This window comes from Mus caroli, unplaced genomic scaffold, assembly GCF_978045245.1.
Source record: "Mus caroli unplaced genomic scaffold, Mus_caroli_1 scaffold_6, whole genome shotgun sequence".
Taxonomy (NCBI): Eukaryota; Metazoa; Chordata; class Mammalia; order Rodentia; family Muridae; genus Mus; species Mus caroli.
In genome coordinates this window covers 54,753,223-54,766,931 of record NW_028227261.1, presented here as the reverse complement: position 1 = coordinate 54,766,931, position 13,709 = coordinate 54,753,223, and the positions used below count along the sequence as shown (strand labels likewise).

The window sequence follows — 13,709 nt, the reverse complement described above, 5'->3', positions numbered from 1 at the left end:
CCATCCTGGATTACAGAGTGAGTTCCAAAATAGCCAGAGCTACACAGAGAAACCCTGTCTCGGAATAAAGAAAAAAAAGAAATAAAGAGAGAAAGAAAGGGAAGGGAAGGGAAGGGAAGGGAAAGGAAAGGAAAGGAAAGGAAAGGAAAGGAAAGGAAAGGAAAGGAAAGGAAAGGAAAGGAAAGGAAAGGAAAGGAAAGGAAAATTGCTTTCAAAACAGGAGTATGAGACAATAGGTTCCTGAGACAGTGTGGTCGACAAAACCTACAATAGTCACTGTCTGGCCCATCACACTCCAGCGTGGGAACTGGCCTCTGGGGCTAGAAGTGCATTTCTATGGAAATTTGATTTTCCTTTGGCTACTTAGGGTTCCGTGTGATCAGTACTTGTACCTTTCTAACTTTGCCCCTCTCTGTCTTGGGGTTTTTGAAAAGATACGTTGATGAGTTATCACAGCCATTTCTTTCTTTCTTTTTCTTTTCTTTTTTTTTTTTTTTTTTTTGGTTTTTCGAGACAGGGTTTCTCTGTATAGCTCTGGCTGTCCTGGAACTCAATCTGTAGACCAGGATGTCCTGGAACTCAGAAATCTGCCTGCCTCTGCCTCCTGAGTGCTGGGATTAAAGGTGTGTGCCACCACCGCCCAGCTACAGCCATTTCTTTTATGAATCCCTATTTTAGTCCAGCATCCCCTAGAAATCAGTAAAGTTGGTTCCTTTGCTCTGAGTCCTGTGAGCATCATTGAGGGATCTTATGCTGGGTGTCACATGTCTAATCCAGTACAGCAGGAATGCAACTCAAGATTGTTTTTAGACTCCTTATCTAGAGTGTATTGGCGTACACCTGAATCTCGTTGCTTTACCAGATATATTCAGCACTGCATCGTTTTCTATTAATTCTAAGTAGCATGGCTTACATAGGAAAGTAGGGGGGACTCACCCATGTTTAAATTAACTACAATATTTGACCGGCCAAAGGACCCTCTTCACTTCCTTTGTCCCACTTTTATGCAGTTGGCTAGGGCAGTGCTTAGGACCTGGACCACAGAAACCTTTTTCCAGCAGAACCTGGGACCAGTGTTCGTAATCCTCATGATTCACAAGAGCCCAGCTCCAACCTTGGTCCAGAGTTCCTGTGCCGTTCTTTGATTCTATTTTTAACCCACAGGTTTGATCATGACTGTGAGTAAACCCTGTTACTTTGGAAACCTCCTCCTGGGAATCGTAGGTGTGGACGTGAATCTGGCTTACATCCTTGAAGATGTGACATATTACCAAGACTCTTTAGCTTCCTATACTTTCCTCATAGATGACAAAGGTAATTGACAAAGAGTTAATCATGAGAAATAATACTTTCATTGCAACTTAAAGAAAACAGCCTGTGGATATTCTTGTATTGATAAATGAAGTGGAATAAGGAGAGTTCTCAAAGAACTGACATCACCAGGACCACTCTGGCAGTGGAAATGGGTCCTAGAGATGGCCAAGTTTATTCACAAACCATGAGGTCATGCTATGCTGGGTTGTGAGATTGTTGGTTTTTAGAACATCAAGAAGTTAGTTAGACTTGGGGGGCGGTACATAGCGCATAGAATGAGGTTTTGATGGCTTTTTGTTAGTATTCTTATCTCTATATTTCCTGGCAGGAAGGTTTATATATAGCAGATTAGAACATTCAATAAGATGAAAACCAAAAAGACAAATACCCCCTAAATAGCCTCAATTAGACAAATGTTCGGTAATCTAAGACCTCTTTCAACGCTTCAGGAGTTTTATGAGAGCTCACATAAAACAGGGTGAGTTTTATTGGACTACTAAGGTATACACATGGCTTCTAAACGCTGGCAGCCATCCCAGATGGTCCCCAGTTCTAACCAGTGATGGGCATGCTTGTTAGAACCAACACCTTCCTACATCGTCCTTATAACGTGTCTTGTTCTGTGATTTCAGGGTATACACTTATGCATCCATCTCTCACCAGGCCATACTTACTGTCAGAGCCTCCCCTTCATACTGACATCATACATTATGAAAACATCCCCAAGTTTGAATTGGTTCGGCAAAATATCCTAAGGTAAGAGTTGGTGAGGTGTGTGCAGTATTTCATGTTTTCTAAGAAGGGGACCCATTGAAGGTTACATGTGTTTGCCACGGGGTGTAAGGCAAGTATAGAGATTATCTTGTTACCACTGGTTTTCTGAGTAGTTTTTTTATACTCGTAGGAGCCAAGGTGAAGGCTCAGTGGGTGAAGGCGCTTGCCACGCAGGTTTGGCAATCCAGAAACCACATAAAGGTGGAACAAAAGAATGGACTCCAACAGTCATCCTCTAAACTACACACTTGCACCATGGCAACCCCCAGCCCTCACACACACATGCACACACATGTTCCTAACACATATGCAACAATAATAAAGAAAGTTAGATTAGAAAACAGGACTTTAAAGAAGAGCAGCCAGAATCTGAGATGAAACAGGAAAAGCCTCTCAAACTTGGTTAAAGGCAATGTCCCATCCACCAAATTTCACACTTACATTGAGTTGAATTGTAAAATAAGGTATGTGCTAGCTTATTTCTAGAAAGTCCGATGTTTAGCCCAAACCGAAATGTATTAGCAAAATAAACAGGTAAGATGAGGACCAGTGATGAGCTTATCAGCATAGTGTCCAACAGCACTTTATGCAGCGCTCTCTCTTAAAATACAAACAGATTGGATGCTTTCCAACTGTGATATGTTATTTTGGCAGACGGTAACCTATGGAGAAATGAGTCTCTGCGGCCATTGGTTGAAAATTAATAAGTGAGCGATTTGAAACAAGTCAGTCTCTGGAAAGAATTAGCACTGGGGGCAGGGTAGAGGCGGAGGATGGCTTTTAATGCAGGGCTGACATAATGCTTTTACAAAATTGAAAAATCTCGCATTGCGTCTTTCAAAAGTGATGAGTTTCAACGCTGTTCAGGAGCAGGCGGTGCCCATTGGCTCCCGGCTTCTTCCTCTCCTTTAATTAAGTGCTTAATTCTCTCTCTTGCCCAAGGCATTGAGTTCTCTTTTTCCACACAGCCTCCCTCTTGGCAGCCAGATTATTACTGTCCCTGTGAACTCGTCCCTGTCTTGGCACATCAACAAGTTGAGGGAGACTGGGAAGGAGGCCTACAATGTGAGCTACGCCTGGAAGATGGTGAGTGATCGGAAGTCCTGTGGGTCTGATGGGCCACGAAGTCCAGCTCAGTGTTCTTCTCACAGGCACGGTGGAGAATGCGGGCCAGCCTATGTGACTAACTAGATTTAGAGAGATGGAGAGAGAAGACATTCCACAGATGGTTTATATTTTTTTCCCTTTCTTGTTTAGAAAACCGGTAATTGTTCATGACAAAGAGATCAAATCATATGAAAGGATATGAAAGGAAAAAAATAAGATTCTCCCCTTCCCACCCTTGACCCATTTCCCATCATAACCACTTCAGTCCGGTTTTCAGGATTTCTTTCCTGCACAAACAAGTGTCTGTGTGTACACATACATGAGGTTCATTAGTGACTGTATGAATTTATGTAGTTAGAACAAAGCTCTATGATTTTTTTATTACAGTTACTTATTTGTACGTGTGTGGACACATGGAGGCCAAAGGACAACCTGTGATAGTTGGTTCTCTACTTCCACCAGGACAGACCTATGGCATCACAGTTGGCAGAACTGAGCCACTGGCTGAGCCACCTGCAGACCTTTTTTTTTTTTTTTTTTAAGATTTATTTGTTTTATGTATATGAGTACACTGTAGCTGTCTATAGACATACCAGAAGAGGGCATCAGATCTCATTATAGATATAGATTATTTTCTTTAGTTTGTTTGGTCTTGTTTTTTATTGTTTTTATTTTTAAATTTAAACTTAGTAGCAAATCAGGGTTTAAAAAGAAGATATAAGGCTGGAGAGATGGCTCAGCGGTTAAGAGCACTGACTGCTCTTCCAGAGGTCCCGAGTTCAATTCCCAGCAACCACATGGTGGCTCACAACCATCTGTAATGAGAATGTCCTCTTCTGGTGTGTCTGAAGACAGTGACAATGTACTCATACATGAAATAAATAGATAATTCTTTTAAAAAGAAAAAAAAAGATATAAATACATAAATGCCCTCTGTGATGATTCAAGGAAATGAGGCCTTAGATTAGAGATTAGAGTGTGTCCTCAGCACAGACAGATTGACAGTGTAGCATGACTAGGGTATGATCAGGTCACACTGGGCCTGAGAGTCATAGAGAAACAGATGACAACACTCTCTTTTATCAACATGGCAAAGCAATGTTATTGGGTGATCCAAGGTTCTACAACCAGTAGAAGCAACGATGTTCTCGTTTAGTCCCAAATTTTAATTACTGAACTTAAAATGCAGTCGTGCTTGCCATTCTCACCAACCTCCATGATCTGGGTCAGTCACTTTCCCTGGCTGTTTGATGCAGTCACAGGGCAGGGTAGGCAGAGGTGTGTGGCTGATGCCAACATCAACATACTGTGGTTAGCATAAGTAGAAATATCTACGTTAAAATATGATGAAAGCTATGGTATAGTGAACCCCTAAAGTATAGCTGAGCTCTTCCTTGCAATACTGCAGTTGACTGTCTGATACATGTTCGTGTGGCTGACAGCCTCAGTAGGCTACTTCACCCCAATGGCACCAGGGACCATGAACCCTACATTATATTGTGACATCTCTGTGGCATCAGGACAGCCTTTGTTGGTATAAATCAGTGGTTGGTTTATGACTCTCGGGAAGACATTTCCTCGCTGAATTTTGTTCAAACATCTATTTCTAAGACAAAGTGGATCTGAAAGTACACAGAGTTTAAATACTCTAGACTGAGCTGTAGCACCTGCCTATCACGAACAGAAATGCTGACCCAGGTATCCTGGGCAAGAGTACCATGTGCTTCCTGTGAGTTTAAACAAGTGAGAGTGTTCATCTCCAGCCTGGGGAAGAGACACTGTTTGTAGGGAACAAAATAAGTATGCTGGATTCTGTGGTGTCTGCTCCTGAGCCCTTCTCTTAGTGAAGATTCAGAATTGGTTGAAAATAGTCAACTCCCTGAACACTTCTATAAAACCAATAACGCTTGTTTTTTCTCTTTGGGCTAGAGGATGTACCTAGCACCATGGGCACACTAGTCAAGCACTCCATCACTGAGCCGTAGCCCAGTTCCTCTTGTGCATTTAAAGCCAGAGTAGAAATTAACACTGCACTCTACTGGTGTTGTCACACACACACATGCACACATGCCGACACACACACGTGGGCTCGCACAAGCTCACATGTGCACAGGCACATCTACATGTCCATTAACCCATCTAATCCTGACAAACCAGGGTCACAGTTGCCAACAGACTCCTTTTCCCTTCATTCATTAGCTAAAGGATGTGTTACACACAAGTGCCCTGACAAGAGAAAGGAAAACAGACAACCTTCTGTAAAGCCTTACAGCCTTCATACATTAGCATCTTCCCAGTGAGAAAACAAAGACATCAGTAAATAAATACTATATGTAATTTTCTGCATTAGGAATCCATTGCTTACTTGTTTGTTTGTTTTTACAGGTACAGGACACTTCCTTCATTCTGTGTATTGTGGTGATACAACCGGAAATACCCGTCAAACAATTGAAAAACCTCAACACTGTACCCAGCAGCAAGCTCCTGTACCACCGACTGGATCTTCTGGGCCAACCCAGTGCTTGCCTCCACTTCAAGCAGCTGGCAACACTAGGTGATGTTCAGGGGCTCCCCTACTTCCTTCATTATCTTGCTCATTCAGGTCATAAGAATTCATTCCAAACATCTGTTTGAATCCCGCTCCCTGCCTGCCCATCCCCCCAACCCAATACTAAACGTTTGCAGTTCTAGAAATTGCAAAGCAGCCAGGTATGATGGCTCACACCCACAGTGCTGGTAATAATTAGCCTAGAACTGGCAAATCAGTGTGGGCTGAAGGCCAGAGTGGACTGTATATTGAGTTTCCAGACATCCTGGGCTGTTGAGTGAGGACCTATCTCAAGAAACAAAGTTAATAACAACAACAACAACAAAATATACTCCCCCATGCAATAACTCACTAGAGCTTTCGGCCCTATCTAGTGCTAAGTTTGCACCCATCATCAATGTTTCTTCCCACCCCACCCTATCCCACCCTACCCCCACATGAACCTGGCTCTGTTTCCTACCCTTCTACTCTCAACTTGAGCTTTTAGATTCCACCTCAGTGAGAGAGCATGTCATATTTTTCCTTCTCTGCCTGGCTTATTTCATTTAACACAACTATCTCCAGTTTTATACAGTATTTCTCTAATCTATAGCCACATAGTATTACATTGTATTTCTGTACCACATTTTCTGCATTCCTAGTTGATGGACACCTAGGTTGTTTTCATTGGGGTTATCATCTATAACACCACATTGAACATGGGGGGTACCAAATGTATGATCTAACATTCCTTTAGATAACGGAGTGGAAATGCTGAACAACATGATAGCTCTAGTTTACATTTCTAGAGGATCCTCTATAGTGTCTTCCATATTGGCTTATTGTACTAACTTACTCACCTGCTGACCAATGGTATACATGGCTTCCCTTCTGTCCACATCTTCATCAAAAGCATTATCTTTAGTCTTTGGATAAGAACCATTCTGTCTGGGGATAGGTGATTCTGCATTGTAGGAGTGATTTGTAGTCCCTCTTGTTTAGAGATAATAAGTGGTCTATATATTCCCATTGACCAAGCTGATACTTAAGTCATACACACTTGGTTGGCTGTACTGATGTGTGCTAGGTACAGAGGAGGCCTTTATAGCCTGTGTAGTCAATACACTATACGATGGCCACTGTTTAGATAAACAGCTACCTTTTTCCTTGCTGAAAATAGTTATACTTCAAAAAAATTAATGATCACTACACAGCAAGCAAACAGAGTAGAGGGATAGAGGTTAGAAGGAGGTCAAGGGCAGTCTCCATTTTCCAGGTTCCAAATGTGAATAGTGGAATTCCATTTCCTCCTCATTCGTTTCTACAAAGTTCTTCCAGGATACAAGACCAAAACTCCAGGCCAGGCTAAGTGATCTCTTCTGGGGCATACTTCAAAAATGTCAACAATTGAGACAAAGCCTGTGATGTTAGTCATAGAAGGCTGCATCTTACATTTCTTTCTTTGTTTGTTTCAATTTGGGCTCTGAGGTTTCTATGTCTGTTTTATATGAAAAAGACTTTTTTTTTTTTAACATTTTAGTGAAGTGGTTTACAGAAAAGCTAATGTAAGAGTTTTAAGTTCTGATCCAATAAACTGTGCCCTACTGCTAACAGAAGAGGTACTGCCCTGAGACTAGTGACAGAGGGCAAGTTGGAGCCCCTGGTGAGAAAGAAGCAACAGCCTATCTATTTAAATTGCTTGTGCAGATTTCCTCATAGCTACGCTGTCCAATATGTTAACTATTGGCTTGATTTGGTGTTTGTTTTTTGTTTTTGTTTGTTTGCTTGTTTGTTTGTTTTTTGTCCACCATATAAGAGTTAAGCAGGTTACATGGTAACATCATCTGTGAGAGCTATCAAAAGCAATAATGGTGCTTTATGACACATTTTATGACACATTTTAAAATACAATAAGACTTAGCATGGTGTGGTGAGTGCTTTTAATCAATCAGGAAGCAGAAGCAAGCAAATCTGTGTAGCTAGCCTGGTCTACAAAGAGAGTTCCAGGAGGGTTCCAGGCTAGCCCAGGGCTGTACAGTGAGAGCAGTTTAATTAATTAATTAATTAATTAATAGTGTGGTGAAGTTGAACAACAACAAAAATCTTTTATTTATTTATTTATTTATTTATTTATTTATTTATTTATTTATTTATTTTTTCCGTTTTTTGAGACAGAGTTTCTCTGTGTAGCCCTAGCTGTCCTGGAACTCACTCTGTGGACCAGGCTGGCCTCGAACTCAGAAATCCACCTGCCTTTGCCTCCCAAGTGCTAGGATTAAAGGCGTGTGCCACCACGCCCGGCAACAACAAAAATCTTAAATAGAAATTGTAGTTTCACACTATGATTCATTACAAGGATTTTGTCTCAAATAGAAAACTAGTTTCGATGTTAGAGGTAGCACTTAGGGACGTGCGTAAGGGATGCTTATGCTCTCTAAGCTTTGTTTATGCCACGTTTGCCTGCCACCTGTGATGATAATTTTTTAATTTGGTTTTTGCATTGATGCCAACATTTCATCTCTCTTCTTCCTGAATCATAGTACCGATGTGAATTATAATAGGTGTCGCTGATGCTTGCTCCTCTGCAGGCACTGGTAATGCATTGGTAAAGCCCCAGTTGGCGTGGCTGTGGAGAATCCCCGATGTTCTTTCCCTCGCTTTGCCAATGCTTGCCCAACGTTTCATGACCAGGAAATGGCGGACCCCAGCTTTTGTCTACTCTGGCTCCATGACTGTGCTGCACCCTCTTTCTCAGCAAATACACAGCTTGCCTGGCTAAGACGCTCATGACGCCTGAGTCCAGCATTTGTGCCTCTTTGGGCCCACCCCCACCCCGTTTCACTCCTAGGACCACAAGCTCCCTGAAGGGAGAGAATGTGGCTTTTTTTTTTTTCTCTTCCCTTCTTCTTTGCTCCCATTGTCAAGCTCTTTGTGTCCTTGTGGAAGGCACTAAGCCACCGTAGCAGACATGTTGGCAGAGCCTAAGTGATGGCTTTTGTTTGGGCCCCAGATGAAGCCTCTGTGTTCTGAGACCTGCTTTGTTGGGATCTCTTTCAGAAAGTCCAACCGTCATGCTGTCTGCCGGCAGCTTTTCCTCCCCCTATGAGCACCTCAGCCAGCCAGAGACCAAGCGCATGGTGGAGCATTACACGGCCTATCTCAGTGACAACACGCGCCTCATTGCTAACCCGGGGCTCAAAGTACGTACTGGCACAGGCTACATCTCTGGGGCCCCTTTCCACCAGTCTTGGGGGTGGGGGTGGTGCTGGCGATGACACTTTGAAGTATCCAACCCTGCTTGCATCTGGACCTCTGTAGTCAGGAGGCAAAAAGGCAGAGTGTGTGCCCAGGGGGAGACTAGTCAGCTGTGACCCTTTTGATGGATTAAGAAGCCCAGTAGGCCACATGAAGAGTCTACTTCAAGTCTCATATGCACTGGGGGTTTCCAAGTAGGGGGTGTGATAAAGAGACCAGAGAAAATTTCCCACTCCATTGTTCCCATGGTAAAGAAGTATTCTGCTGTCTGTTGAGATAAATATGATATCCAAGCACCAAAAGGAGAGAGGGCTCTGTGTGTCTAATGATTCACCGTAGGAATTTTCAGGCCGGCTGGATGAACAACCGAGGAGTCACACCTCCCCTAACTGTATCCCGTGAACCTTTGTTGCCATCAAGTTTGGCTGTATCCATCTGCTCTGGGAAGGTTTTGAAGAAGTACTTGGGCTTGGCTTCCCTGCGAGAGAACCTTGGGGAGCCCCGCCAGCGGCCTATGCTCTTTTCATGTGTGCTTTTTTAAAGGGGCCCTGCAATGTCTTCCTTTGTTTCTTAGTTCTCTGTCAGAAATGAAGTAATGGCGACCAGCCACGTCACAGATGAATGGATGACACAAATGGAAATGAGCAGCCTGAACACGTACATTGTCCGCCGTTACATAGCAACACCCAATGGCGTCCTCAGAATTTATCCTGGTTCCCTCATGGACAAAGCATTTGATCCCACTAGGAGACAGTGGTGAGTCTGAGGGGCTTCAGTTCCCAATTCCTCCTAAGCCTAGAGAGTCATGATAAGCACATACAGTAATGGGCAGTCATGGGAGATGACACTTTCAAGGGGGTAAAATTATTTCAGTATTATTTTTCTAATATTAGATTTGTGGGCTATGTTTTGACTGCCGTGCCTTTATCTCACTATTGAAATTTTGAGGTCTAACTGCTTTACATGTGTCTATTTTGACTCCTTCCTTGATTCCACCTAATGACTAGAGAGTCATCTTGAACTAAAATACTTGGTCTTACTCCGTGAATTATGGCATCAAATTACACAGCTTATCATATATGACCTATGTGAAATGAACACATTAAATTCAGGAGTATTCTTTTACTTCTGGGCTTTGTTTTCACCCTAAAGCTAGCCAGGCATTGTAGCAGGGAAGCAACATAAGCCAACAACAGAACTGCTTATTCTGTGTTGGGTAACAGCCGACTCACTCAGGGGTCAGCTCTTCATGCCTGTTCCTCACCTGTGCTAAGCCTGGATGGTTTCTTTAGGTTGGTTTATTTCTCTTCCTTTTCTCTATTACCTTCTTAATCATCTGAACTTCAGATCTCACTAAAAGCTCAGAGTCCAGTATGCATTAGAACAGAAAACCTCAATTTCTCAACTCTTTATGTTGTTGCTATCATCAGGCATAAACGTGAGAATCTTAGTGGGTCTGCAGCTCAGTGGCAGAGCACTTGCCTAGCATGGGTAAGCCATGAGTTCAAACCCCAGCTCCTCAAAAAGAAGTAAGGAGCTAGAGAGATCCTTAGTAGTTAATAGTCATCTTTTGCAGAGGACCCAGGTTCAATTCCCAGTCCCACCCACATTGTGGCTCCCAACCATCTATAAATCCACTTCCAGGGGATCTACATCTGACTTCTGCAGGCACCAGGTTTGCACATGGTGCACATGTATACAAACAGGCAAAACATTCATGCATAAAATCCTTTTTTTAAAGATTTATTTACTTATATTATGTATGTAAGCACACTGTAGCTGTACGGTTGTGAGCCTTCATGTGGTTGTTTGGAATTGAATTTGTAGGACCTCTGCTTGCTCCAGTCAACCCCGCTCACTCAGGTCAGCTCTGCATCAGATCTCATTACGGGTGATTGTGAGCCACCATGTGGTTGCTGGGATTTGAACTCAGGACCTTCAGAAGAGCAGTCTGTGCTCTTACCTGCTGAGCTATCTCCCCAGCCCATAAAATCTTTTTTTAATTTAAGGAAGATTTATTTTGATTTTTTAACATGATAACAGCACTGTTTATAATGAGTATTTTAGAGCTACCAACTTGCTGCTCCTTCAAACTTACAGAGTAGTTTATACCCCAAAGCTTATGACTTTTCTTGGGTCTCTGTTAGGTATCTTCATGCAGTAGCCAATCCAGGGCTGATTTCCTTGACGGGCCCTTATCTGGATGTTGGAGGAGCTGGCTATGTCGTGACAATCAGCCATACAATTCACTCATCCAGGTAATTATTTGGATTAATTTTAGTCACTTAAGATCTTCTAAATTTTATTAATTTATTATTTAAATATGTATTCATGTGTGTGTGTGCGTGCATAGGACACACATGGAGGTCAGGACAGCTTGCAGAAAACTACTGATTTCTCTGTACCATTCAAGTGCCAGGGATCAAGTTAGCCCAATGTACCGTTCAAGTGCCAGGGATTTGGTCATCAGGTTAGCCCACTGAGCCATCTCACCAGTCCTTTCCAGTTACCTTTCAAACCCATAAAGAGTTCTGATCCCACATGCAAAGCAGGGTGTATGTGGCAGCCCATAATAGTAATCCCAGTACTCAAGAGGTGAAGACAGGGAATCCCTGGAGCAATGTATAACACACCAGGTCCAGTGGGAGACCTTGCTTCAGTAAATCAAGTGGAGAGTGATGGAGGAAGACCGTTGTTATCACCCCCAGACCTCCATGCAGAGTGCTTAGGTGCCCCTGCACACATGCCGCACACATACACGTGCAGAAAAGAATAGAAATGCCGGCTGGAACATGACTGCTTCTGTTGCTAGAATTGCTTCGTTTTCCAACAAAGGAACATTTTTTTTTTAAACAAGGAACAATGTCCCAAGGCATCAGACTATTTGTATCTGACTCTTTAAAATTATATCAGTTGTTTGCTTTGGTTTTCCGTTTTGTGTTTTTGAAAGTTATCTCTTAAAAATAAGAGCTTCTTGAAAACTGATGTTGCCAGACACTGTCAAGTCAGTCCCACTGGACATACATTAGAATGTGTTGTTTCCTACAACTTAAACCTTCAGTTCTGATGCTGCAGACATCGGGGAAAGTTTGGATGGGAAGGCGCATTGCTTTAATCCCTTTATTATACAAATAGCTATTTTCTCAAAGCAACCAAGAAAGACCACATCTTACTGATCACCTGGCATGATGCCTTGCCGTTTGGAGGAAGCAGATTTTCTTGGTTTCTCAGTGGTGCTCATTATTTATCAAATGATTGATTATTTATCAAATGATTGATTATTTATCAAATGACTGATGCTGGTTATGATTCTTCTGACATAAGTTCATTGAGACAATAATTGGAAAGCAGAGTGGGAGGGAATTCCAGCGTCGGGCCCCTGTCTCTATGGAAAGCCACGCCTGCTGCCAGCCAAATGTGATTCTAGGGCCATTGGTGTCTGCTTGACTCTCAGCTTCTCCCATAACACAGATTTCATCCATAAGCAAGTAGCCCTCCTATGGACAGAGTGCATCCTTCAGTGTTTCTGTTACCGCCATCTGGTGGGTGCGCTTGTGTCTGAAGAGTGAGATGCATCGCCCCCTCCATAAGGTCTGACCAGTTGAGGAAAAGCAAAACAACTGCCTCCTCCCAAGACAGAGTCCATCTCTTTGATGACAGTAAAGGGCTCCAAGGTGGCCTTTCAAAGGTGTCTCATCAGACCTCCTCACAGTAGCTCGTTGTCAAGAGCCTGTCTTTTCTTGTGTGCTTTCAGTGCGTGGGTCAACGCCAGTGTGTGAGTGTATGTGTGTAAGCATTTTTGTTACGGATTAGAGAAGGACAAGAGTTTTGATGTGCTTTGGTGGCCGAGTCTTTATGGTGTCAGTTCCAGTGAAGCATGATGGGAACACAGTGACTTTTCAAATGAGGACAACATCAGATCTCCTGTCTGGTTACCTTCCTGTTTTACCTGTGAGTTCACCAACAACAAAAATCCACTATTTCCATCCCAGACTCCAAGTCACTATGAATATAGATTCCCCCTACCCCCCAAAAGGCATATGCTTTGGTCCTGCTCAAAAGAGAGCCCATAGTGCGAGTATTTTGCTTAGCTGGGTGCAATTTTTCTATTTAGAGCTGTGACTTTTTCTTTTTATCACAGTCTAGATCCAAGTCAGTGGCCTTTTTCATTGCTCATTCAAAGCCCCTGTGGCTTGCACTGATAGATAGGCTTAGCAAAGGTGCCAGCCTGGGAGCCTACTCCCCTCATTTATAGATAGATAGATAGGTAGGTAGGTAGATAGATAGATAGATAGATAGATAGATAGATAGATAGATAGAGATATAGAGATAGATATAGATATAAATAAATATAAATGTACTTTATGTGACTATAAATAATCCCTCTTGCTTCTGTTTCCTCACTAGGCTAGAGGGGTATTATAGCCTATCTCAAATAATTATCTTAATGATTACATTAAACAATACATAAAGCTCATAGGACAGTGCCTTGAACGTGGGAAGTGGGTCGACTGATAGATAAATAGCAGGTAATGTTCAGGCATTGACCTTGTGACTTTGAACTGGTCAGAAGAAACAGCTGACCCAGACACTCCACGCGTCTAAACCAGAGCCACCCACTCCTGGTTTCACATGTGCTTTGGTAGCAAGTTAGGGGAGAGCTTTCTAACTCAGCGCTCAGCAGTCACAGATCGGAGCTCTCTTCATTCTTCCATAAGCATTTCTAGTTGCC

General features: G+C 42.7%; 1 protein-coding gene across 1 annotated transcript in view; it reads left to right on the top strand.

The window, feature by feature from the left end:
- The window catches only part of Cachd1 (cache domain containing 1), a 220,488-nt gene that overhangs the window by 180,753 nt on the left and 26,026 nt on the right, over positions 1-13,709 (top strand). The window contains exons 10-16 of the mRNA XM_021160262.3: positions 1,165-1,314; positions 1,947-2,070; positions 3,057-3,174; positions 5,581-5,749; positions 8,780-8,922; positions 9,552-9,733; positions 11,125-11,235. Of these exons, the coding sequence (XP_021015921.1) occupies positions 1,165-1,314; positions 1,947-2,070; positions 3,057-3,174; positions 5,581-5,749; positions 8,780-8,922; positions 9,552-9,733; positions 11,125-11,235 (997 nt within the window). The remainder of the gene's footprint in view (positions 1-1,164; positions 1,315-1,946; positions 2,071-3,056; positions 3,175-5,580; positions 5,750-8,779; positions 8,923-9,551; positions 9,734-11,124; positions 11,236-13,709) is intronic.